The sequence below is a fragment of the Sorex araneus genome, chromosome 3 (genome assembly GCF_027595985.1).
Source record: "Sorex araneus isolate mSorAra2 chromosome 3, mSorAra2.pri, whole genome shotgun sequence".
NCBI classification, from domain to species: Eukaryota; Metazoa; Chordata; class Mammalia; order Eulipotyphla; family Soricidae; genus Sorex; species Sorex araneus.
Window position 1 is genome coordinate 192,869,895 of NC_073304.1, and position 22,328 is coordinate 192,892,222.

General features: G+C 54.4%; 1 protein-coding gene across 1 annotated transcript in view; it reads right to left on the minus strand.

The window, feature by feature from the left end:
• The window catches only part of NXN (nucleoredoxin), a 170,471-nt gene that overhangs the window by 11,382 nt on the left and 136,761 nt on the right, over nucleotides 1–22,328 (minus strand). The window contains exons 2-5 of the mRNA XM_004604992.2: nucleotides 8,396–8,513; nucleotides 6,122–6,255; nucleotides 5,098–5,198; nucleotides 2,484–2,590 (exon numbers count right to left, since the gene is read on the minus strand). Coding sequence (XP_004605049.2) covers nucleotides 2,484–2,590; nucleotides 5,098–5,198; nucleotides 6,122–6,255; nucleotides 8,396–8,513 — 460 coding nt within the window. The remainder of the gene's footprint in view (nucleotides 1–2,483; nucleotides 2,591–5,097; nucleotides 5,199–6,121; nucleotides 6,256–8,395; nucleotides 8,514–22,328) is intronic.

The window sequence follows — 22,328 nt, forward strand, 5'->3', positions numbered from 1 at the left end:
AGCTCAGCGACCATGGAAAGCGCCTCCCGCAACCCCACCACCCTCTGCCTCCGCCCCCACCACCTCCAGAATGGGGACTGACCCTCTCAGGCTCCCACCAAGGGGCGCCTCTCGCCTGGCATGCAGCCCACAGCCTGGTGGAAGGCCTGCAGCACGCTGGCCCCTTCCGCAGGAGCAGGGCCTCCCCACACCTTCGACGCTCCACGCCAGCGGGAGGGGGGGGGTCGGGGAGGGGGGTCAGGGGGCTCCTCAGCTCAGTCCCCCAAGAAAAGGCGCTTCCGGGAATGCTGGTGAGTTTCTCACCACGTGGTCATGCTCGGGGCTGTTTCCCACGCCAGCTCCCCACAGCTGCTCCAGGGCTGACCAGGCTGCCCTTCTGGTTTCAGAGCATGGGTGGTTAGCTGGAGATAAGACAGAGCCCTGCTGGCTCCCATCCTTCCCCGCCCCCACCCCTCCCCCACCAAAAAAAAAAAATGTGAGACCGCTTAAAGCACAAATGACACAATCCAATAAAAACAGATGAGAATATTTCCCTGCGGGGGAAATGAGGAAGAGAAAAGGAGGCTGGGGCAGAAATGGTCAGCGGCACTAAAGGAACGACAGATTCGGCTCTGAGTTTTCTATGGGTGTTAAATAAACCAAAGAATTATGATCGAAATGAAATGGGGGGTGGCGGGGGGACCCACCACCTGCTCAGAGATGCTTTTGCTGGGCACGGCAAGGTAATTTCCTGCACATTAACTCCAGGTGGGGTTTCTGAAGGGCGGGCTTTCAGATCTGGGAGGCCTGTGATGGATGCCGCTAATAGTTCTCTGAAAGGCTGTTTGGATTTATATTCCTACCAGCTCTCTGCTCTTGTCTGCAAACTCAGAATTATACTTCAGGGGGACGGTGAGCTCTTGGCAAGTGTGAAAGATACAAATTCAGTGTTTTCATCAATAAATCACAAAGCCAAATGATGCAAAACATTTTTCATATCCACACTGGATATGCTCTGTGTGGATTGCCGGATATATATGATGTATATGTGTGTGTGTGTGTACATACAACTATTCTGCATGTATGCACATATATATACATACATATGCAAAATCGTTTTATTAAAAGAAATTTATTTAGAGAAATGAGAGAAAGAGAGGAATATGTGTTCAAGAGAACACGGGCCTCTCTAGAGCAAAAAAGCTGCCTGCTTCATATCTTATACATGTTTTCTACTGAATTCTTTCTCTCTCTCTGGACTGGCATCTGGGAAGTCTTCTAAAGAGGATATTGATTCGTTGCCATATGTGTTATTAATAGTACTGGCTGCCTTTAAGTTTTCCACATCCAAAATTCATCTTTTTTGGGGGTGGTAAGATCAAAGTTTTCTCTCCCCGATCCAAGTCAGCTAAGTATTTTATGAAGTGCTTGCTATGTGCTCAACACTGAACATTTCCAACTCCCACTAGGAGGCTAAGTAACTTGTTCACGGGCATTCAGCCTGCCAGAGAAAATGTATGAGGTCCTGCATTCAAAAACACAAAACAAAACAAAACACAAGAACACATTGGCAGAGAGCTGGCGCTGAGCAAATCCCCCCCGAATAAACCAGAGTGTCAGCTTGTCCCCATCAGGTGTCAGTTCAGGCCTCTGCCACGGCCGCTGGCCTGGGGTCCTTCTGGCACTTATCTCACAGAATACTGTCCCTGGATTGCTGCAAGCAGCACTGGGAACCCACTTGAGCTGTGTCTGCCAAAGATCACTGGAGTAAGGGAATGGGTTTGACCCTTCACACACATCAGCCTGGCACTGAGACAAAAGCTGCTGACACTGGGAAGGAGGGACCCACATAACAATTGGAGTCTCTCACCCACTGTCATTATTTCTGGAAAGACACAATGACGCCCCAGTGTGAGGAAATGCACCTTTATCTGCAGCACTTCGGCACTCACTACTTTCCCCCACTCACCCAGGGGCTAGCAGCTCTGTGGGGACACTTAACAGAGGGGGAAACCAAAACAGAGAATCTGTCACACGGTGCCAAAGGTCACCCCAAGGGCGGCGGTCCTCTGGACAGGGGGTTGGCCAGGTCACTTGGGAGCATGTGCCCAGTGTCCTGACCATCTGGGAACCCGGAGCGGAGGCCGGGCCATGAGACGCAGGTGGTCTACTCACCAAACCCCTTTCTAAGGACTGGAGAGATGGTATAGCAGGAAGGCATTTGCCCCCGTCCCATCCCAGAACCCCGTGTGGTTCCCAGAGCCCCACGAGGAGTGACTGATCTCTGAGCACAGAGCCAAGAGTCAAGAAGCCCTGAGGGCAGCCAGGTGTGGCCCCAAATTAAAATGAATACAGCCTCACCGGCAGATTAAGAGGTCTCCGTGTCTGATTCCGAGTTCCGTGAGGAACACGAACACTTATGGCACTAAGGAAGTTCTTTTCCCTCTGGAAAGCAAAGCGGACCCCAGGGAGCAGATGGCCAGTGGCCGGGTGCAGGCGCCTACCTTGGATCCCATAAAGCCTGTTGAGGCGAGAGCGCCGGGCCTCATCGGTGTAGGGCACAGCAAGCCAGGGCATCTCACTGAAGTACTGCTTGAACGAGTCCTCGGACCTACGGAGAACAGCTCCGTTACTTCCCAGCCACCACCACGCTCCTGCCCTTCTGTAAGAGCTGAATGACGGGGCTGCTGGAATGGGAGTGGAAGACCCTCCAGGCAGCCTGAGCCCGCACACCAAAGCTCCAGGCCAGGGGCCAGAGCAATGGCACAGTGGGAGGGGTGAATGCTTCGCACGAAGGTGACCAGGTTCGATCCCCCGCACCCTGTACATTCCCCCAAACGCCACCAGGAGTGGTTCCTGAGCACAGAGTCAGGAGTAAGGCCTGAGCATGAGTGGGTGTGGCCCAAATACCAAAGTGGAGGGGAACCCACAAGAAGTCAGGCCGTCTCTGCAGCCTGCTGCCCTGTGGCCTGCCCAGGTCAGACACGGCCCGTTCCCATATTCAACTCATATACTCTGGCTTTCAAAATGGAACCCAGGTGGACAGAACAGAAAATCGGGAAAGACAAATCTGGTCAAGTAATAGAGAGCAGGGGCTGGTGAGACAGTCCAGCGGAGAGGGTGTTGGCCTTGCAGGAGACCAGGTTCAATCCCCAGCATCCCATATTGTCCCCTGAGCACTGCCAGGAGTAACTCCTGTGCACAGAGCCAGGAATAAGCCCTGAGCATGCCAAGGGCATGAGGGATTTCCCCACTCCTTTTTTTTTTTTTTTTTTTGGTTCCAGTGCCAAGGATTAATCCCAGAATCTCATGAGTTCAAGACAGGTGCTCTAACCCTGAGCCACACTCCAAATTTGAAAGGAAAACTTTTTTTTTTTTAAGTGGGGAGGCACACCCAGCTGTGCTCAGAGCTTCCTACTAGCTCCGTGTGCGTGTACGCAGAGATCACTCTTTTTGGGCAGGACTCAGGGGACCATCCAGGGTGTGAGGGATGGAACCTAGATCAGTCATGAGCAAGGCGTGCACCCTACCCACTGTACTATCGCTCTAGGCCTAGAGGGAAAATCCTTTTGAAGAATGAAAATCATCTTTATAATTAGTGAAGGGCAGTGGGCACTCTGGTATGTATATGAGAGTGATATATGCATGAAACCAAGGTACCTTAATAAAAATGGGGTAAAACACATACATTGTATTTTATCTTAACTGGGATGGCTACTTGGGGGCATGTCCTGGACAAAATTCACTGATCTGGACTGGAGCAATAGTACAGCGGGTAGGGCATTTGCCTTGCATGCAGCCAACCTGGGTTTGATTCCCAGCCAGGTGGTCCCCTGAGCACCACCAGGAATAATTCCTTAGTGTAGAACCAGGAGTAACCCCTGAGCATCACCAGTTGTGGTCCAATCCCCACCCCAAAGCCCCACCAAATTTCACTGAACTGTATAAATAAAATGAATCATTTTGTGGCGTGTAAGTTATACTGCAATAAAACAGCTGATTTTGGGGCCAGAGCAAAGTACAGAGGCCCAGGTTGGCTGCATGCAAGGCAAAAGCCCTACCCACTGTACTATCTCTTCAGCCCGTGCACGCAGCTGATTTGCGTTTGATCCCTGGCACCCCATATGGTCCCCTGAGTAAGCCCTGAACACAACTGGCCCAAAAGAAAATGAAAAACCAAAAGCAAAAAGAAGAAAAAACAACTAGTTGGTTTTTTTTATAACTTTAATACATGAAGGGCCGGGGATATGGCTCAGGGGCAGACATATGCCTCACCTGTATATGGCTCCGGGCTTGATCTCCAGCACACAAAACCCCCCAAATATGATTGCTGGTATGCCTTCCCACTGGCCCCCAGCCGTCAGTATTGAGACGGAGCAGGGGTGGGGGCACAGGGGCCCGTAAGCTGAGCACAGATGCAGCTGAGCTGATGCAGACAGCTGGGACAGGACAGTGAACAAAATGTCTCTTGGGGAGCTGGCATCACAGAGCCCCTTCTATCCACAGATCCAGAGAGGTAAGGGGAGGAGTCATAGCACAGCGAGTAGGGCACTGCCTTGCATGCGGCCAACGCGAGTTGGATTCCTGACATCCCATATGGTCTGCAAGCATGGCCAGGTGTAATTCCTGTGTGCAGAGCCAGGAGTAATTCCTGGGCATCACTGGGTGTGGAACCCTCCCCGTCTCAAAAGAAACAAACCTCGGGAGGTAAGCAAGCCCTGGGGTCTGATCTACCCTGGGGCTGGCATCCGGCAAAGAAGGAGGGTGTCAGATGAGGAAAGGCGGGCGCAGGGCGAGAGGTACCCAGGACCTGAGCGGCCCCAGGAGGAGCGAGCAAGGGGCAGACATGGCGGGGGTCCCGCTCCACCCTCCTCTGGCTCTTTGCCTTCCACCCCTCCTCAGTATCTGAAAACCCGAACAAACAAGACACCGCAGCCCCTCTGCAGGCTCCAGGCCGAGGTGGGTGCACGCCAGCGCTCCCAGCCAGCAGGTTTTCCTCAAGAATGAGCCCACGTGAGACGTTGCCATCCCTCTGCCAACACCCCACCTGTCCCGGCCACCCCATCTTCTTGCTCCCCCAGAAGGAAGTGTAGGCGCCCACTGCTCAGCTCCCCTCACCTGTCTGCACTCACGAAGATGATCTCAAACTTCTGGCCTGCCTCCTTGATCTTCCGGTAGGATTCCACCAGCACGCGGGTGAGGCTCCGGCAGGGGGGGCACTGAAAGACAAGAGTGGGAGCCTGCAGGCGGGGGCAGCACCCCACACCCCATCTCCCAGACGCTGGCCCTCGGGGAAGCCAGGCAGGAAGAAGACCCAAGAGATGCTGCCCAAAGAGGTGAGGTCAGCACTAAGTCAATGAGGCCCCCCATGGGCCACCAGCTGCCCGGCCTGGAAGGGGTGGGGCTGGAGAGGTACCCTGGGCACTGGCCCTCTTTTCAGAAGAAAGAAAATCACTCAGCACCCTGCTGAGAATTGAACTTCTTTTAAAAAAATATTTTTTTCTACTTTTTTATTGAATCACTGTGAGATAGACCCTTACAAAGCTGTTCATGATTGGATTTCAGTCATACAGTGTTCCAACACCCATCCCCCCACCAGTGTACATTTCCCAGCACCAGTGTCCCCAGGTTCCCTCCCATCACCTCCCCCCACCCTGCCCCTGCCTGCCTCTATGGCAGGTGCTTTTCTTCTGTCTGTCTCTGTCTGTCTGTCTGTCTCTGAGCATCGCAATACTGAAACTGAAAAAGGTTATCCAGAATATCCCTTACCTACTTCTAACACTCAGATCTTGTCCATGGTGACCATTCCCTGCTATTATTGTCACACTGGTCTCTTCTCTAGAGAATTGAACTTCTTGGCCCCAACAAATGCCCTAGTTATTTGTTATGGAGGCTTCTAGGGTCCCCTAGATTGTTCCAGGGTCCCACCCCTGCCTGCACGGGGATGGCGGAGGGTACGGCAGCGTTTCAAGATGCCACTCTGCAGCTGCCATTGTGGTTCAGGTGCAGGAGACAGCACCTGAAGCTTGGGCCTGTGTGGTCCCAGCCCCAGTGTGTGTAGTGGGGAGGGGGTGAGGGGGGCGAGGCCAGCAGCCGACCCCAGCTTCCCACCCCTTGGGCTCACAGTGGCCTGGACACTCACCCAGTGTGCAGAGAAATAGACGCCCACGTGGGAGCCCTCCAGGCTGCAGCTCTCCAGGGACTGCCCGGTGCTCCTCAGCAGGGGTCCCGCAATGACTTCCCGGAAGGGTTTGGGTCCCCAGGGAAACTCCAGACCTGCGAAGGCAACAGGGGGTAAGACGGTCCCTCCTCCACAGCGCCACCTGCAGGGCGCCTGGCACCCAGCACCCACCCGCTATCAGGTGTGGTCGCTTTTGCTGAAAACCATAGCTGGGGTAACTACTGCCCCCACCATCACCACCACCGACCTCAGCACAATAGTTCCATAACCTGGGGGCCACTGGGCCCATTTCCGGGGTCCTGCAGCAAGCCTCGAGGTCCAGGCAGAAGATGTGCCTTCAGAACAGTCAGAGCGATTCCCCAGATCACTCAACACTGAGGCATCACCATTAGTATTGAGTCGCTTCAGGGTGGGGGGCAGGGAGATAGGAGAGTGGGGTTGGCGCCTGCCAACAATGCAACTGACCTGGGTTCCAGCCAGCACCCCGTATGGTCCCCCAAACCCCACCAGGAGTGACCCCTGAGCGCAGAGCCCCAAGCACCGCAGACAAACCAAAAGTGATTTCATTTCCAAGCCCAGACCAGCATCTCTCATCCGCCTACGTTTGTTTCAGAATCCGTCAGGGAAGTGAGCGTAAACCAGGCCACTCCTGGAACTCCCCCCAGGGAGTTGGATTCACCCTGGGTGGGGGCCCCAGGAACCACGTAAGAACTTGCCTGGTGAAAGGGAGGGGGCCACGCCCACTCCATCCACATGGCCCGTCCTGGCATTCAAGCCCCAGGCATGAGAAGGAATACTGGATTCCTAGCTTAAAGGAAGAGTGTTTGCTCACTGGGTGGTCCATGGACCACTGCCTCGAAATTGCCTGGGGTGGAGGTGGAGGGGGGGAAGCACAGATGAGTTTAAAACGCAGAAAGCCTATCCCTCCCTGAAACAAATTCGAAATGTCTGGGGAAGGGGCCAGGGGAAACTGCATTAGAAATCAGATTCAGGGGGTGGGGGTGGGGGTGTCTTCTACCATGCCCTGGCTTCTACTGGAGGAATTCTTTGTTTTGGGGCCACACCTGTTCATACTCAGGGGTCTGTCCTGCTCTGTGCTCAGGGGTCACACCTGGCAAGTGCTGGAGGACCATAGACAATACTGGGCCATGAGCCAAGGTTGGCTGCATGCAAGGCCAGTGCCTGCACCCTGTCCTATCTCTGGCTCCTGGAGGGAATTCTTTAAAGCAGGTAAATAATGTTTCTTTTGTGGCTTTTGTGCTGTACCCAGCAGTGCCCAGGAAGCTGTGTGTGGTGTCCAGAATAGAATCCGGTCATGTGCAAAGCTAGCACTTTTTATTGTTTTGTTTTGGGGTCACCCCTGGTGGTGCTCAGGGTTTATTCCTAGCTCTGCTCTCAGGGATTGTTCCTGGTGCCCCACAGCACCTGTGAGGTGCTGGCGATTGAACCAGGTGGGCTGCATGCAACAAAAACGCCCTATCTACTATCACACCAACCCCTGCACCTGAATTCTTGCACTATCTCTCTGACCCTTAAAGCAGGTGAATTTTCTTACCAGGAAAATGTGTGACCTGCATTGAATCTTCTTTTAATAATAAAAGTAAAGGGAGACTTGATTCTATGACCCTTTTATGACTCCGGGACAAGGAAAAAGAAACAGATATGGGTGCCGGAGTGCTAGGACAAGGGTTAAAGCACTTGCCTTGCGTGTGACCAACCCTGGTCTGATCGCCATACCACCAGGGGTCACTCCTGAGCACAGTGGCAGGAACAGCCTCCTGAGAGGCCCCCCTGTCAGCAACGAGTCAGGACCTTCAGCTCAGGCCATGAGAGCCAGAGTTAGCTGTTTAAAGCAGTTTAAAGTTAGATGTTTAAAGCACAACAAAGCCCCACGCAGCCCGTCCTGTCTCACCGCAGAGGGGGGCTGCTGGTGAGACGGGGCACCCCGTCAGAATCGGGGCCCCTCACTGCCTCTCAACAGCTGCCTCCCTCAAAGCTCCACTTCCTCTTTTGGATTCCATCTCCTCTGGCCCGTGAATTAGAGCCCCCAGGAGGGACATTCTGATCCCTTTAAAAATCTTAACCGTGACCTGGAGAATACTAAAATTTCATCAAGACAATACTCTGTAGCCAAATAAACCCATTCTGAAGAGTTCATGTGTCCGCCCTGGGTCGGCCGGCTGGGAGGAGGCCGGGCGGGGGTGGCGGAGGCAGCTGGCAGAGCCGGGCCCCTACCTTCTGGGTCATCGCGGATCACCAGCAGACCGTTCCTGCACACCACCTTCCCGGTGGAGGCGTCGAGGAATATGAGGGATGGAATGTTGGAAATTCGATATTTGTTCCACAGTTTCAGCTGCAAGGAGAAAAGGAGAAGAAGGTAGTTAAGACCCAGTTTGATTCCTGCAGGATACTTCTAAGGCCCTCGTAGATGGGCTGCATACCCCAAGGAAACAGATCAGGGGACTCCTGATGCAAGCAGGGCAGGGGGTACGAGAGTGACAGTGCAGCTCCAACCCCAGGGCCCCTGGGGGCTGCACAGCAGGAGACCCAGTGACTCAAGCTGGGCAGAAGCTGTTCTCTTTCCCCACCCCGAGGGCACCTGCTCTCAAAAGTACAAATGTGAAGTCAGATAGGAGGACAACTTCCCCACACAACCTTTAGGGGGTGAAGGCAAGAAGGGGAAATGATTTTATTTTATTATTAATATTATTTAGGACTTGGGGAGACACCTGGTGATGCTCAGGGGTTACTCCTGGCTCTGCCCTCAGGAATCACTCCTGGTGGTGCTCGGGGGGAACGGACAGGAAGTCAGGGATCAAACACAGGTCACCCACATGCAAGGCCAATGCCGTACCTGCTGCACTATCGCTCCAGCCCCTATTTCAGTGTTTTAACTGGGGATCACACATGCCAGGGGTCAGGGACTACTCCTGGCTCTGTGCCAGGTGTCCTCTGGCCGTGCTGGGGATTGAACTCAGGTCTCCCACATACGAAGTGTGTGCTCCAGCCCAGGGTCCCCTCCCCGGCACTGGGAAGAAGGAGAGGCTTTCAACTGGTGCCTCTCCACCCTCCTGACAGCAAAGTGTTCCCCAGGTTCCCAGCTCTGCTCTGCCCCCGAGCCCTGGGGGAGAAGGAACAAGAGTCTGCAGCAGAAAATCTAGCAAAGACACCACCCTACTCATACCACTTTCCAGTGGCTACCACTTTCCAGCGCCCCCTGTCAGGACAGCCATGGGTGTGGCCAACGCGTCCCACCCAGCCCCAACCTCAGTTCTTGGTGCCACTTGAAATGACCCAGAGCCTTTGGCAGGACCCTCTGTGTTGGCTAGACTGGGAGGCCCAGGGTCTGAGAGGAAGGGACAGGGCTGAGAAAACCCCAACAGCCCAACAGCCTAGGGTCTGCCCCCCACCCCACACCCTCCACTGCACCTACTACTTGGGGAACCCTGGGCGGGCCCCAAGGTGCTGCGAATTTAACTGCCCAGTCCAGAAAGCCATAGAATTCAATGGAATGTTGAACTATCAACACCCCATCCCACCCCACAAAAAGTAAGGAAGCCAAGGGGGAACCGAAGGGTGTGGTGGTGATGGGCCGGGCAGCCAGGTCAGAGCCCACAGGCCAGCGGAGGCCTGCACTGACAGCCCTATGGCTGAGGGGATCAGGGAGGGAGGCGGGCAGGGCCATCTGCCAAGAAATGCTGAGCTTCCCAGCCGTTGGGACCGTGGGGACCGTGACTTGGCACCAGGGCTGTGGTGCCTTCACTGGGTGGGGCCCTGCCTTGGCCGGGCCGGCTCTGCTCAGGCCTGCGTTTCTAATGTGCACCCCCCCCAAACCCCCGCCAAACAGCCCGGGACCTCGCAACAAGACTGACGCTGCCCGTCCAGCTGCCAGTGGCCTGCGTCGCGGCGGGCAGGAGAAGCCCAGGCAGGGGCTTCTGCCCGTGGGCCTAGGAGAGAGGGTGGAGGACGGCACAGCGAGAGCGGTCTGGCTCTGCTTCACGCTTGCCAGTGCCAACATTCAGTCACGCCGATTTTTCTTTAAAAGGAGGGGAGTGGGGAAAGAGGAAGATTAAGGGATTTTTCTAGTGCAGCAGGGGCTTCTTGGCCTGGAGAGCGAGCCCAACGGGCCAGCAGCGCCTGCTGGCATGTGGGGGCCCCACAGTTCCCCCCAGCACCATCACCACCAGGAGTAACCCCTGAGCAGCCCCCAAGCCCTCCAGGGTAGGGTCCCCAAGCCAAAAAATAAGTCAATATAAAGGAATTCTTGGGGTGTCAAGAAGGACCTCTTGGAGCAAACAGGAAACAGTAAACTACAGAAAGTGTATGTGTGTGTGGGTGGGGGGCCACCACAAGTCGCCATTCCTGAGTGCTGAGATGATTCTCTGTGCTCCCACCCGTGGCAAGCGAGAGTACTCTGTTTCCCAGGACCCACCAACAGCATCACTACCTTTCGTTTCTCCACGGGGACAGGAAATCTGACCTCTTGCTTTTGTTGCTTATCTCTAATAGTTGACAGTCACATACAGGGCACAGAATCTCACAGTTGCAAATACTGTTTCATCATAGCACACGGGTTTGTGTAAGTTGTTGGTGTTGGTCCACATCCCACAGTGCTGGGGGAGGAGGGAGGGTCAGGAGGGAGGGACCATACAGGTTGTCAGGGATGTGAATGAAGGCTGGCCACAGCAAGGCAAGTGCCCTACTTGCTGTACGATTGCTCTCGCACCCACATTTGTTCCTGTTTTATGGGTCATACGTGGTGATGCTCAGGGCTTACTCTTGGCTCTGTGCTCAGGAAACCACAGGGGGTGCTGGGACCGAACCCAGGTCAGCCACCGTGCAAAGCAAGTGGCTGTGCTATTGCTCCAGCCCTCACCCAAAGCCCCATCTGTTTTTTTAAATAGGGGTCACGCTCTGCGAATGGCCTGGCTGTGGGGACCTGACTGTCCTGGTGGTGCTGAAGTCCACGGCACTGATGGGAACTGGCCATGGATGCACAGTCTTGTATAACCCAGGGATGGGTGATGAATCAGCCCTGAGTCTAGAACTCTCTTTCTAGCAGGGGGAATTATGGGAAGGCAGAATGGTAAAAAACAGCTCACTAAATGAGTCTGAATAAAGGAGCCCAAGGGACAGTACAACAGTTAAGGTGCTTGCCTTGCAAGCAGCCCACCCTGCATCCCATATGGTCCCCTGAGCGCAGCCAGGAGTGATTCCTGAATGCAGAGTCAGATGTGCCCCCCCCCAATAAATAAATAAGCCTGAATAGAAAGCCACGCTATTTGCTACTAAAGACTTTATCTTCTTTTCAAACAGCTCCACTACTTACTTTACTTTCTTTGGTTGACTTTTCTTGTTTGTTTGTTTTGTGCTCAGCGCTTACTCCTGCGTATGTGCTCAGAGATCAGACAGAACTGGCAAGGCTTGGGGAAAATACGGGGTGCCAGGTCCTACCTGCTGTCCCATTGCTCTGGCCCAGTGCTCTTAAAAAAATGGTGGGGTTTTGTCCCTGGGCAACCTGGCCCCTAAGTGCCTGGCCATTCAGTCCCATTCAGGACTCCGGCCCCCGTGTTGGCATCAGGGAAGGAAGGAGGTCCTGGGCAGGCTGGCCTGCAGGAGCTGGCCTGTGGGCGCTGACACACGCAGAGGAGAAAGAACTCACTGCGGGCAGAGGACTCGAACTCCCTCCCTTCATCCCACCCCAGATCACCACAGATATTTATTTCCTCTCAGCATCCTCCCTGGAGACTGAACAATCTCGAGCCCCCATTGACCCCGATCCTCCCTGCCGGCCCATTCTCTGCCGCCCAGTCTCAGGAAGACGGAAGTTCTTGGCTCACGCTTTGTCCATTGTTGCTGGATCTTCAGCTTCAGTGGGCCAAGGAAAGACCCACTGATGTAGAGGGAGAAAAATAGATTTGCAGATTCAGCCTGACATTGAAAGCTGATCCTTCGGTAGACAAACACCTCCTTTTATAGCAGAGGGAATTATCTGGGAATTTACATCATTCATGAGTGATTTGGGTTATGTCAATTTTGATTTGTAGGTCAGAATGTGAACCTTGTCACGGAGGTCTGCTTTTAGTGATAATTCTCTCTCTCTCTCTCCCTCTCTCTGTCTCTGTCTCTCTCTCTGTCTCTGTCTCTGTCTGTCTGTCTGTCTGTCTGTCTGTCTCTCTCTCTCTCTCTCTCTCTCTCTCTCTCTGTGCTCCCTACTCTGTCTTTCCAAGTGTGTGTGACAGTTCAAGTCCACAAAAGGTTTTGAAAAAGGGCCCCTTTGAACAGGGATTGCATAATAACTATTTGGGGGGATTATAGACACTGTGGAGGATAAAATTTATAGACCTGTGCTCAGAGAAAAATGAACAGAAAAAGAATCTGTGCAGAATTTCTGAACATTCCTGGATCCTCGGAGGCCTGTTACTGAGCCTGTCTGATGCCCAGAGGTCCGTGAGCAAGACAGGCCTTGTCTAACGAGCTCGTCTTCATGTGGGGGTCCGCACCTTGATTCCCCCGGGAGAGCTCAGCTCTGCCGCCTCCTTCCTCCTGTCAGATTCCCTCTCCCAGTGCCAAGGCGAATGCCGAGGGAGATGTGGGGGGGGGGGATCTCCTCTGTGCCCCGCCACACCGGGCATCTCTAAGACCTCACTTCAGGGCGGGGAGGATGAGAACGGCCAGCACTGAAAGGCACCACTGTTTTAGTGGGTTTTGTCTTTTTGTTTTGAGGCCATACCCAGCGGTGCTCTGGGCTTACTCCTGGCTCAGTGCTCAGGGATCACTGCCAGTGGGTCTCCAGGGCCCAGATGTGGTACCAGGGACTGAGCCCTGATGGACCCTGTGCAAGGCCAACAGCCGACCCGCCCGACTACCGCTCCAGCCCTATTCATCCCGTGTTCATCCCCAGAATGCCCCCAGCTTGCTGAATCATCTCCTTCCACAGCCCTCCCACAGTCCCAGGTAACTAACTCCAAGAGAACATTCCGCAGCCCCAAGTCAAAAAGCCTCGAAGTCCAAGTGTTCACCAGTAGCTGGACACAGGAGTGAGGCCACGCAGAGGAAACAGCCAAAAAGAAACAGGAGACAATATTAGCTCAACTTGGCAAAAATCAAAAGGGATGACAAAGTGGCCTCTTGAGTTCCTAAAAGTAACCAAACCCTCGCCTGGGGGGGCCGGTTCTGGTTAGTGATCCTCCAGCCGTGGCTGGGGTTATCATCCTGGGAACGCTGGCCAGGAAGGCTTTTACGGCGCGTGAGCCACGGGACAATGACGCAGATTTCAAGAGGAACTGTCTGGGAATTGGCAGATGGTAAAAGCACAAACTAGAAAGTTAGGCTCAAACGCCAGGGGGTTAGTCAGTATCCACAGACGCCACAGGGAAAGGCAGCCGGGCAATTTCGGAGAAGCCCCAGTTCCTGAGGGCCACACGGAATCTGCTTCTTACGATTTTTGAGGGGTGGAGGAGGGTGATGGCAGGCACCCCACGCAGTGCTCAGGGAGTCTGTGGGGCCGCGTGGTACTGGGGCTTGAACTCGGGGCTCCCGCGTGCAGGGACGCCTGTGAGCTGTCTTCCCAGCCTCCTCTTTTTCTGACCACGAGGTCTTGCACTGGAATGGGGCGCGGAGTTTTCATTTCTCAACAGCTGCTGCAAATCGGTGGGCTCAAGCCAATGCTAACACAGATGCAGGATTAATCAGTAAGCTCCGTGGCAAGGCTGGCCAGCGCTTTCTCAGGCAAAGCCGATCCCTGCTCTTCACCAAGACTGACCACAGCCAATACACCATCCTTTCTCGGAGCAGCATCTGAACACAGAGCCCTCGGCCAGCGACACTGTAGAGCGGGCAGGGCGTTTGGCCTTGCACACAGCTGCCAGGCTCAATCCCAGGCACCGCTTATGGCCTGAACACTGCCAGCAGGGAGCCCTGAGCACAGAGCCAAGACTAACCCCGGGGCACCACAATGTGGCCCAAGGAGAAGAGAAAACTCAGCTCCTTTATGTCTTTTACCTACAAGAGCAGATAAGGAGGAACTGACCGCAGGCAGGGGACTTGAACTCCTCCCTTCGTCCCACCCCAAATCAGTATAGAGATTTATTTTCTCTCAGTATCCTCTCCGGAGACGGAACAATCTCGAGCCCCACTACCATTACGTGCTATAGCACGGCTATTTCTATTCATGTATTTATGTATTATAAAGTGCACAGGGGCTACGCCTGTGCTCAGAGAACCATGTGGTGCTGGGGATGGAACCCGGGCCTCTTGCGCACAAAACATGTCCTAAGTCCATGTGTTCTCTCTGAACCAAAAAAAATAGATTTTCAGAAGAGCTCTTGGCCTTGCTAAGTAAACAAGACGAAGTCTGTTCTATCTCAATCCTTGAGAGATACAGTTTCCCATCCACCCTCTCATTATGCCCTAAGTGGTGACTCGGCACAGCTGAGCCTGGTGACTCAGGGCTAACTCTGCTCTGACCACTTGCTGGTGGCGGGTCCCAGGCAAACCTCTGAACTCCTTTCAGTTTCCTCGTCTGTACAGTGGAATGAGCCTCCCACGGATTACAGGCTGTGCTCAGAACGGGGCCTGGCACACATGAGGCCCCATAGGCTTACTCACTAGCTGCTATGACTGATATCCATGTCACCAGCATGGGGACAGTTATCCTGGGACCATTCTAAAGGCTCCAGCAGGACCCTGTCCTTATAGCCCCCCAGCTGAAGCTTCATCTTGCGCTGGTGGGCTCTGGCCCGGGGCTGAAATTTGCACAGCCAGGTGACACACTGCTGGCCAACGACTGTGTGTGGCGTTGGCCCTGTGCCTAGAGAAAGGTGGGGGAACTAATGGAGGGGTGGACAAGCGGAAGGCAGGGAGGGTCCGTGTCCAGGGCCTGTGGCCCGGACGCTCACATGCTTCTTGCTGAACACACCCCTTCCTGGCTCGTGGGGATACTCCAAGGCTCGTGAGCGGGACAATCAACACTCCAGGACCAATGCGAGTGGAACCTGAGTTTGCCTCCCTGTGTCTCCTAACACCTTGGATCCCAGCACCCTGCTACCCTTGCCTTTCCCTTCTGCCTGAAGCCAACCCCAGACAGCAGAGTAGGACTAGGAGACAGAAGGGGATGCGGGTGCCCGCCAGGTGGGTCCCACCTGGAGCTGAAGGGACGCTGAGGCCCTGCCAATGGGAGTGAGCCGATGGTCAGTCCTGCCTTCATCAATGCTGCTTCCAGGAAGAAGGCTGATGCCCCAAGGGTGGGCTTTAGGAAAGAAGCCATTAACCCTGCTTCCTACCAACAGCACCAGAAGCAGTTATGCCCTCCTCCCGGGCCCCTCCCATCCCCTCTGCCCACCCCCACCCCCACCCCCACCCATCTCTGCTGCTGCAGGCAGTGTTGCAAAGGAAAGACAAGGTTGAAGGAGATGCAACATTTACTCTTCACTTTTTTTTTTTTTTTTTTGCTTTTAGGGTCACACCCAGCGATGCTCAGGGGTTACTCCTGGCTTTGCACTCAGGAATTACTCCTGGCGGTGCTTGGGGGACCATATGGGATGCCGGGGATCGAACCCGGGTCGGCCGCGTACAAGGCAAACGCCCTACCCACTGTGCTATCGCTCCGGCCCCTACTCTTCACTTTTCTAAATCTCAGAATAGCTTTTTTGTTTTGTTTTGGGGTCACACCAAGCATACCCTGGCTCTGCACTCAGGAATCATTCCTTGTGGGCTCAGGGGACCATGTGGGGTGCCGGGGCAAGTGCCTTCCTTACCCGCTGTGCTATCTCTCCAACCCCTAAATCTCAGAACAGGAAGTATCTGACTTAGGGCCGACCTAACTGGGCAATGCCGCCAGCACAGGGCTGCTCAAAGCGCTGCAGGGAGATGAGGGGGAACACGGCCTGCCCTCAGAACCCTCAGCTCAGAAGGGGATAATGGTGAAAATGATCAACGTTTATGTGATCCATACACACACACACACACACACACACACACACACACACACACACACACATCCTTTTCTACTTTCTGTTTTGCAGTGGTGGGGTCTGAACCAAATGTTCTCACACGTGCAAAGCAAGTGCTCTCCTGCTGGACTACATACTGGTCCCCAAAGCCACAGTTTTAATTTTATTTACTTATTATAATTAAAAAAAAAAATTTTGGCTTTTGGGCCATACCCAGCAATGACCAGGACTTACTCCTGGCTCTGAGCTCAGGAATCACTCCTGCTCGGGCTCAGAGAACGATATGTGTGCTGGGGATATGCAAGGCAAGCTCTTATCTCCTGTGCTCTCTCTCCAGCCCCGAGCCACAATTTTTCTTTTTTTTTTTTTTTTGGTGGTGGTTGGGGGGTATGGGGGTAACACACAGTGATGGTCAGGGCTTACTCCTGGCCCCATACTCAGGAATCACTCCTGGCAGTGCTCCAACCTTGCAAGGTAGGTGCCCTACCCACGGTCCTATCTCTCTGACCCCCCACACCACAATGTTTATAAGAAGTGGCATCACAGCTTTACAGGTACCGGCAGCACAGGAAGCGGGTCACAGCAGATGTCGGCTGAAACGGAGCTAAAGGGCAAGGAGAAAGACTAGCTCCACGCTGGAGCAGGGACCGTGCCAGGAATGTCGAAGCTGACACACGCGCTGTCTGATGCGCTCGCCACGCAGACTCCTCACTGCGAGCAGGGGTGACTCGGCGCCAGCCGGATTTGGTCCCCCCGTGCTCAGTCAAATCGTTAGGGATCTGGGAGAGGGAAAGGGGGCAAGAACATGGTCCCCGGCAGACACTGAGGTCAGCTCTGCTCTATTCACCCCTGCACGGTCACTTCAGTCTCAGCCGCCCCCAGAGGAGAGTGCGGGCTGCGACACTGCAGCCCACACTGCGACTCAGCCGGACAGACGCACTCAGAACACCGCGTGGGACTAAGTGTCCGAGCGACGTTAGGAATGCTGGTGCATCCGCACCCCTATGTTCACTGCAGCACTATTCACCACAGCCAGAGTCTGGAAACAACCTGAGTGTCCGAGAACAGATGACTGGAGAAAGAAACTATGGCACAGCTACACAGCGGAAAGCTACGCAGCTGTCAGGAAAAATGAAGTTGTGAAATTTGCCTATAAATGGATGGACATGGAGAGCATCATGCTGAGTGAAATGAGTCAGAAGAAGGGGGACAGCTAGAGAATGACTGCATTCATTTGTGGGATATAAAAATATACATATAGTAGAAGAATAATGTCCTAGGTCGGGGTAAACAGGGTTAGGAGGACTGGTCAATGGTTGGAACTAACCACAAGCGTGTGTGGGGCTGAAGGTAGGTAAGATAGAGAAGAGACCTCGATGCCAATAATAGCTGGGAATGATCACGCTGGACAAGAGCTGAGGGTTAAGAGTAGGTAAGGGATACTCTGGATAACCTTTCAATATTGCAAACCACAATGCCCAAAAGAAAAGAGAGAAGAAAAGCACCTGCCATAGTGCCATAGGCAGGGGATGGGGGGGGCGGGTGATGGGAGGGAACCTGGGGACACTGGAGCTTGGAAATGTACACTGGTGGAGGATGGCTGTTGGAACACTGTATGACTGAAATCCAATCATGAATGGCTTTGTAATGCTCTAAAAATAAATAAATAAATAGAAAATAAAAAAGAAATGATGGTGTGAAGTGGCCTGGGGAAGACGTGGGCACCTCTGCTGCCCCTATGTGGCGAGGGGCCGTGCCTCATCCCCACTTGGCCCCCGACCAGCAGCTGTCTGGCGGGTGGAAGGGACTACGAGGGCCTGGCAGCAACCAGGGACACCGCAGCTGGCCAGGGAGCAGAAGGCCCCTGACCTAGGGAAGGTCCAGTCTGTCACCTGCTGCTGTGGGGACTTCAATCTGGTGGGCTGGGGGAGCAACACCTCGCAGTGCTTGGGGCTTGCTCCTGGCTCTGTGCTCTGCTGGGGCTCAGGGGACCCTATGTGGTGCCAGGTTGGCAGCGTGCAGGGCAAGTGCCTTAACGCTGCACTGTCTCCCTGGCCCCTGTGGGGACGTGTTAAGAGCCTCACTTCTCCTGGTCAGATACTCTTTGACCACAGAAATCACTTTGTGAGGAGGGTGAGCCGACACCTTTTCCCTCCCACCTCTATGCAAGAGACATCTGCGCTCACACAGCCGTGCCCCTCAACCATGGCTGCCCAGGAAGCCAAACTCCATCCCATCACCCCAAGAGTGCTGCCCGAGACGCAGCCATGACACCAGGATAAAGGGGCACACTCAGACCCACTCTTTTTTTGGGGGGTTCACACCCGGCAATGCAAAGGGGTTACTTCTGACTTTACACTCAGGAATTACCCCTGGCGGTGCTCAGAGGACCATATGGGATGCTGGGAATTGAACCCGGATTGGCTGTGTGCAAGGCAAATGCCCTACCCACTGCGCTATCACTCCAGCCCCCTCAGACCCACTCTTATGATGGAAATTCATTAGGTCATTGCTGTATAGCCTGTATTCTCTCTCTCTCTCTCTCTCTCTCTCTCTATATATATATATATATATATTTATGTATATATATTTAGATAGATAGATAGATACATACATACATACATAGATACATAGATAGATACATATATATGTATTTTCTTTTTGGGTCACACCAGTCAATGCACAGGGTTACTCCTGGCTCTGCACTCAGGAATTACTCCTGGCGGTGCTTGGGGGACCATATGGGATGCTGGGAATTGAACCTGGGTCAGCCACGTGCAAGGCAAACGCCTTACCTGCTGTGCTATCGCTCCAGCCCCTAGCATGTATTCTAAGAATATGATTTTTCTTGTGGGTGGAAAGTTTTAGAAGATGCCCACCGGGTCTGCACTTGGGGCGAACGTCCCTGTGCCAAGCTAAGAGAAAGCTGCTTTTAGGAAATTCTATAACTGTGCTGATAATATGCCATCACGTGCAAGTGCCCCCGCTTGCTTGAGCATGAAGCAAAGTAATGATGAGTTTGCAGTAATGCTGTAGAAACGCAGGCTCTTGGGCCCCCGGGCTTGGTTTAAGGTTTCAGGTGCTCGCCTCGCCGAGACCCACTGGCCTGATCCACTGTGTCATGAAGGCCTCCTTGTTCTCCAGCCACGGACTGTCTCGGTGTGCCTGATTAAGTGAACACCTGTTACAACACCACCACTGCCCCTGGCCCTTTCTCAAGTACTGCAGTGCCTGGCAGGGAAGCAAGAAACAGGGTGAGACGGGAGGCGAGGGCACAGGCTCGGGGGCCGGGGCTCAGCTGAAATCCTGGCTCTGCCACCGCCAGCCGATGGCTCGGCTTTCTCCAGCCTCGCTCTACCTCGCAGAAACAGTGCCAAGCCATCTCCCTCCCGGGGCATCTGTGAAGACGGGTGAAGCGCACAGCCCCACACAGCCACTCTCCTGCGAACACCAGCGCTGTACATCAGAACCATGCCACTGAGAGCAAACGCTCTCCATGCCATCCTGAGAACTATAAGAGCACCTCGGCAGCTGGTCTGGGGTGTAGCTCACTGGGAGAGCACTTGCCTTGCATGTGCCATGGGTTCTATCCCCAGCACCACACACACACACACACACACACACACACACACACACACACACACACACACACACAGCTTTTCACAAGAAGCAGCTTGATACTGGTGACCACAGTTCCTAACATTTGGGCCTGGACCTCTGGGCCTGGTATTGTTGGAGTAGCCTCTGGGTACTAAGCACTTCCGAGGAGACCCCTCGAATAAAATTCAAAATAGTGGTGGGTGCTCCATGGGACTCAGAGACCAGGTCTGGCTGCCAGCACACGAAGTGAGCACCAGTGTCGTGATTTGGTAATGAAGGCCGCAGCGGGTTGTTGCTGAGGAACTGGGGGAGCAAGAAGAGGGCAGAGGCCAGGTGGGCAGGAACGGCGCATATCTGAAGGCCTCCTCTAAACCTCTCAGGAGCCACCCCCAAACTTGGTTGCCCCAGTCCCTTTCAGAAAGCTGCCCTCTGAACTGGTCTTCACTAGGGCAGGGCTGAGGGAAATACTAGGGAAAGGGACCTCTGAAGACAATGGGAAGACAATGGGGGAGGGAAAGTGCCTGCACAGAGGCAGGCTGGGGGGTGGGAGGGAAACTGGGGACATTGGTGGAGGGTCGTGGGCACTGGTAAAGGGACGGGTGTTGGAATATTGTACGCCTGAAGCTCAATCATAAATATCTTTGTAGTTTTGTATTCATGGTGATTCAATTAAAAAGGGAGGGAGGGAGGAAGGAAGGAAGGAAGGAAGGAAGGAAGGAAGGAAGGAAGGAAGGAAGGAAGGAAGGAAGGAAGAGGGAGGGAGGGAGGGAGAGAAAGGGGAGGGAGGGAGGGAGGGAGGAAGGGAGGGAGGGAGGGAGGGAGGGAGGGAGGAAGGGAGGGAGGGAGGGAGGGAGGGAGGAAGGGGGAGGGAGGGAGGGAGGGAGGAAGGGGGAGGGAGGGAGGAAGGGGGAGGGAGGGAGGGAGGGAGGGAGGCAAGGCAGGCAGGTAGGCAAGCAAGGTGGGAGCAAAAGTACACAGCCATGCCCCTCATCTGAGACTTCCCGGTTAGGATATTTGCCTTGCATGCGACCGACCCAGGTTTGGTCCCCAGCACCCCATATGGTTCCCTGAGCACCCTGAATACAGAGCCAGAAGTAACCCTTGAGCATCACCAGGTGTGGCCTCATTTTTCTTTCTTTTTTTTTTTAAGAATGAAAGGAAGGCAGGCAGGCAGGCAGGCAAGAGCTAACTCCCTCAGACAGGCCGCAACCACCCCCGTCTCGTTAGGCTGAAACAGAACATCGCATAAAGACCAAGCACGCAGTTTTCCTTCTCACACTCCCACAAGTGTGGGAAGAGCGCCTGTCTTCATTTTTGTGTCTTTCCTAGGTGGCGGTGCCTTGGGGAGTCCTGGTCCCCGCAACTGGATGTGAGGCCAATCCCGGAGCCCTGGGCCCGGCCCCCAGCCACCCCTCCCTGGGCTCGGGAGCGGAGAGATGAGCAGTTTGCTGGGAGCACAAAGCAACATATGGTGCCAAGATCTTCCCGGGCAACACCACAGACGGAGGGAAGGCGGCCCCGTTCTCTCGTGCTGCTCCCACGCTGCCAGGGATTCCCTCAAGCCCCGTCTGGTACGGAAACCTGCCCTGGGCAGCATGGCTGGGGGCAGTTTAGGGGGTTGTTGGTGGTGCACTGAGATCCGCTGATACCAAGAGAAGGTTTGGGGAGGGGGGGTTCACGGCAGGGGCCCTGGGGGCCTGGGTCCGGCCCGGGACGCCAGCCCATATCCTAGCTCTGAGGGGAAGGGTCTCAGAGGTTTGTGTTCCTGTGGACCCCCAGACGGACAGCATGGGCCCAAGACTGTGCAGGGGCCCACATTCCCTTGGGCATGGTATCGGGGCTGTGCTACTGAGATCCTTGCTCTGAGAGACGCATCGGCCCTGCAAGCCCCACCCGGAATCTTGCTCATTCATCCCATGCAGAAATGAACACCAGAGCGCCTGCACCTCGGATGCACATGGGGCCTGACAGTTAGAACTCAACAAAAGAGGGGGCTGGAGAGAGACAGGCCGGTGGGTAGGGCACTTGCCTTGTAGGCAGCCAACCTGGGTTTGATCCCTGGCACCATACCATCCCGCAAGCACCACCCGGAGTGATCCTGGAGCGAAGACCCAGAAGTAAGCCCTGAGCACAGATGGGTGAGGATCCAAGCCCCCTCCCCGGCCAAAAAAAATTTTAAAAATCAGGAAAAAGTGCCAAGAGAAAGGAAGAATGGCTGCTGGAGATTTGGAGTCCTGCCCGGGAAGTGGCCTGCCCAGGCAATAACACCTCCTGCTCTTCATCTCCTAGCAAGAAGAGAGCAGAGGCCATGTTTTTCCTTGGCCCCTACGTCCCTCCATCCTTTCCTCCCTTCCTCCCTTCCTCCCTCCCTCAGGAGTAAGAGAGAAGGTGCTCAAACCTGGAACTGCCGCAGCCAGATACATTCCGGAAAATGAGGTGGTGGGATTTTTTTTTTAATTAAACACTATTACTGGGCTAGGGAGATCACTCGGAAGGTTGGAGCACTCGCTTTGCATGCACGAGGCCAGGTTCGATCCCCAGAACCGCAGTGTTCCCTCGTGCAGTCGGAGCAGCTCCTGAGAGCTTTGTGTAGCGTCTGAACGCTGCTAAGTATG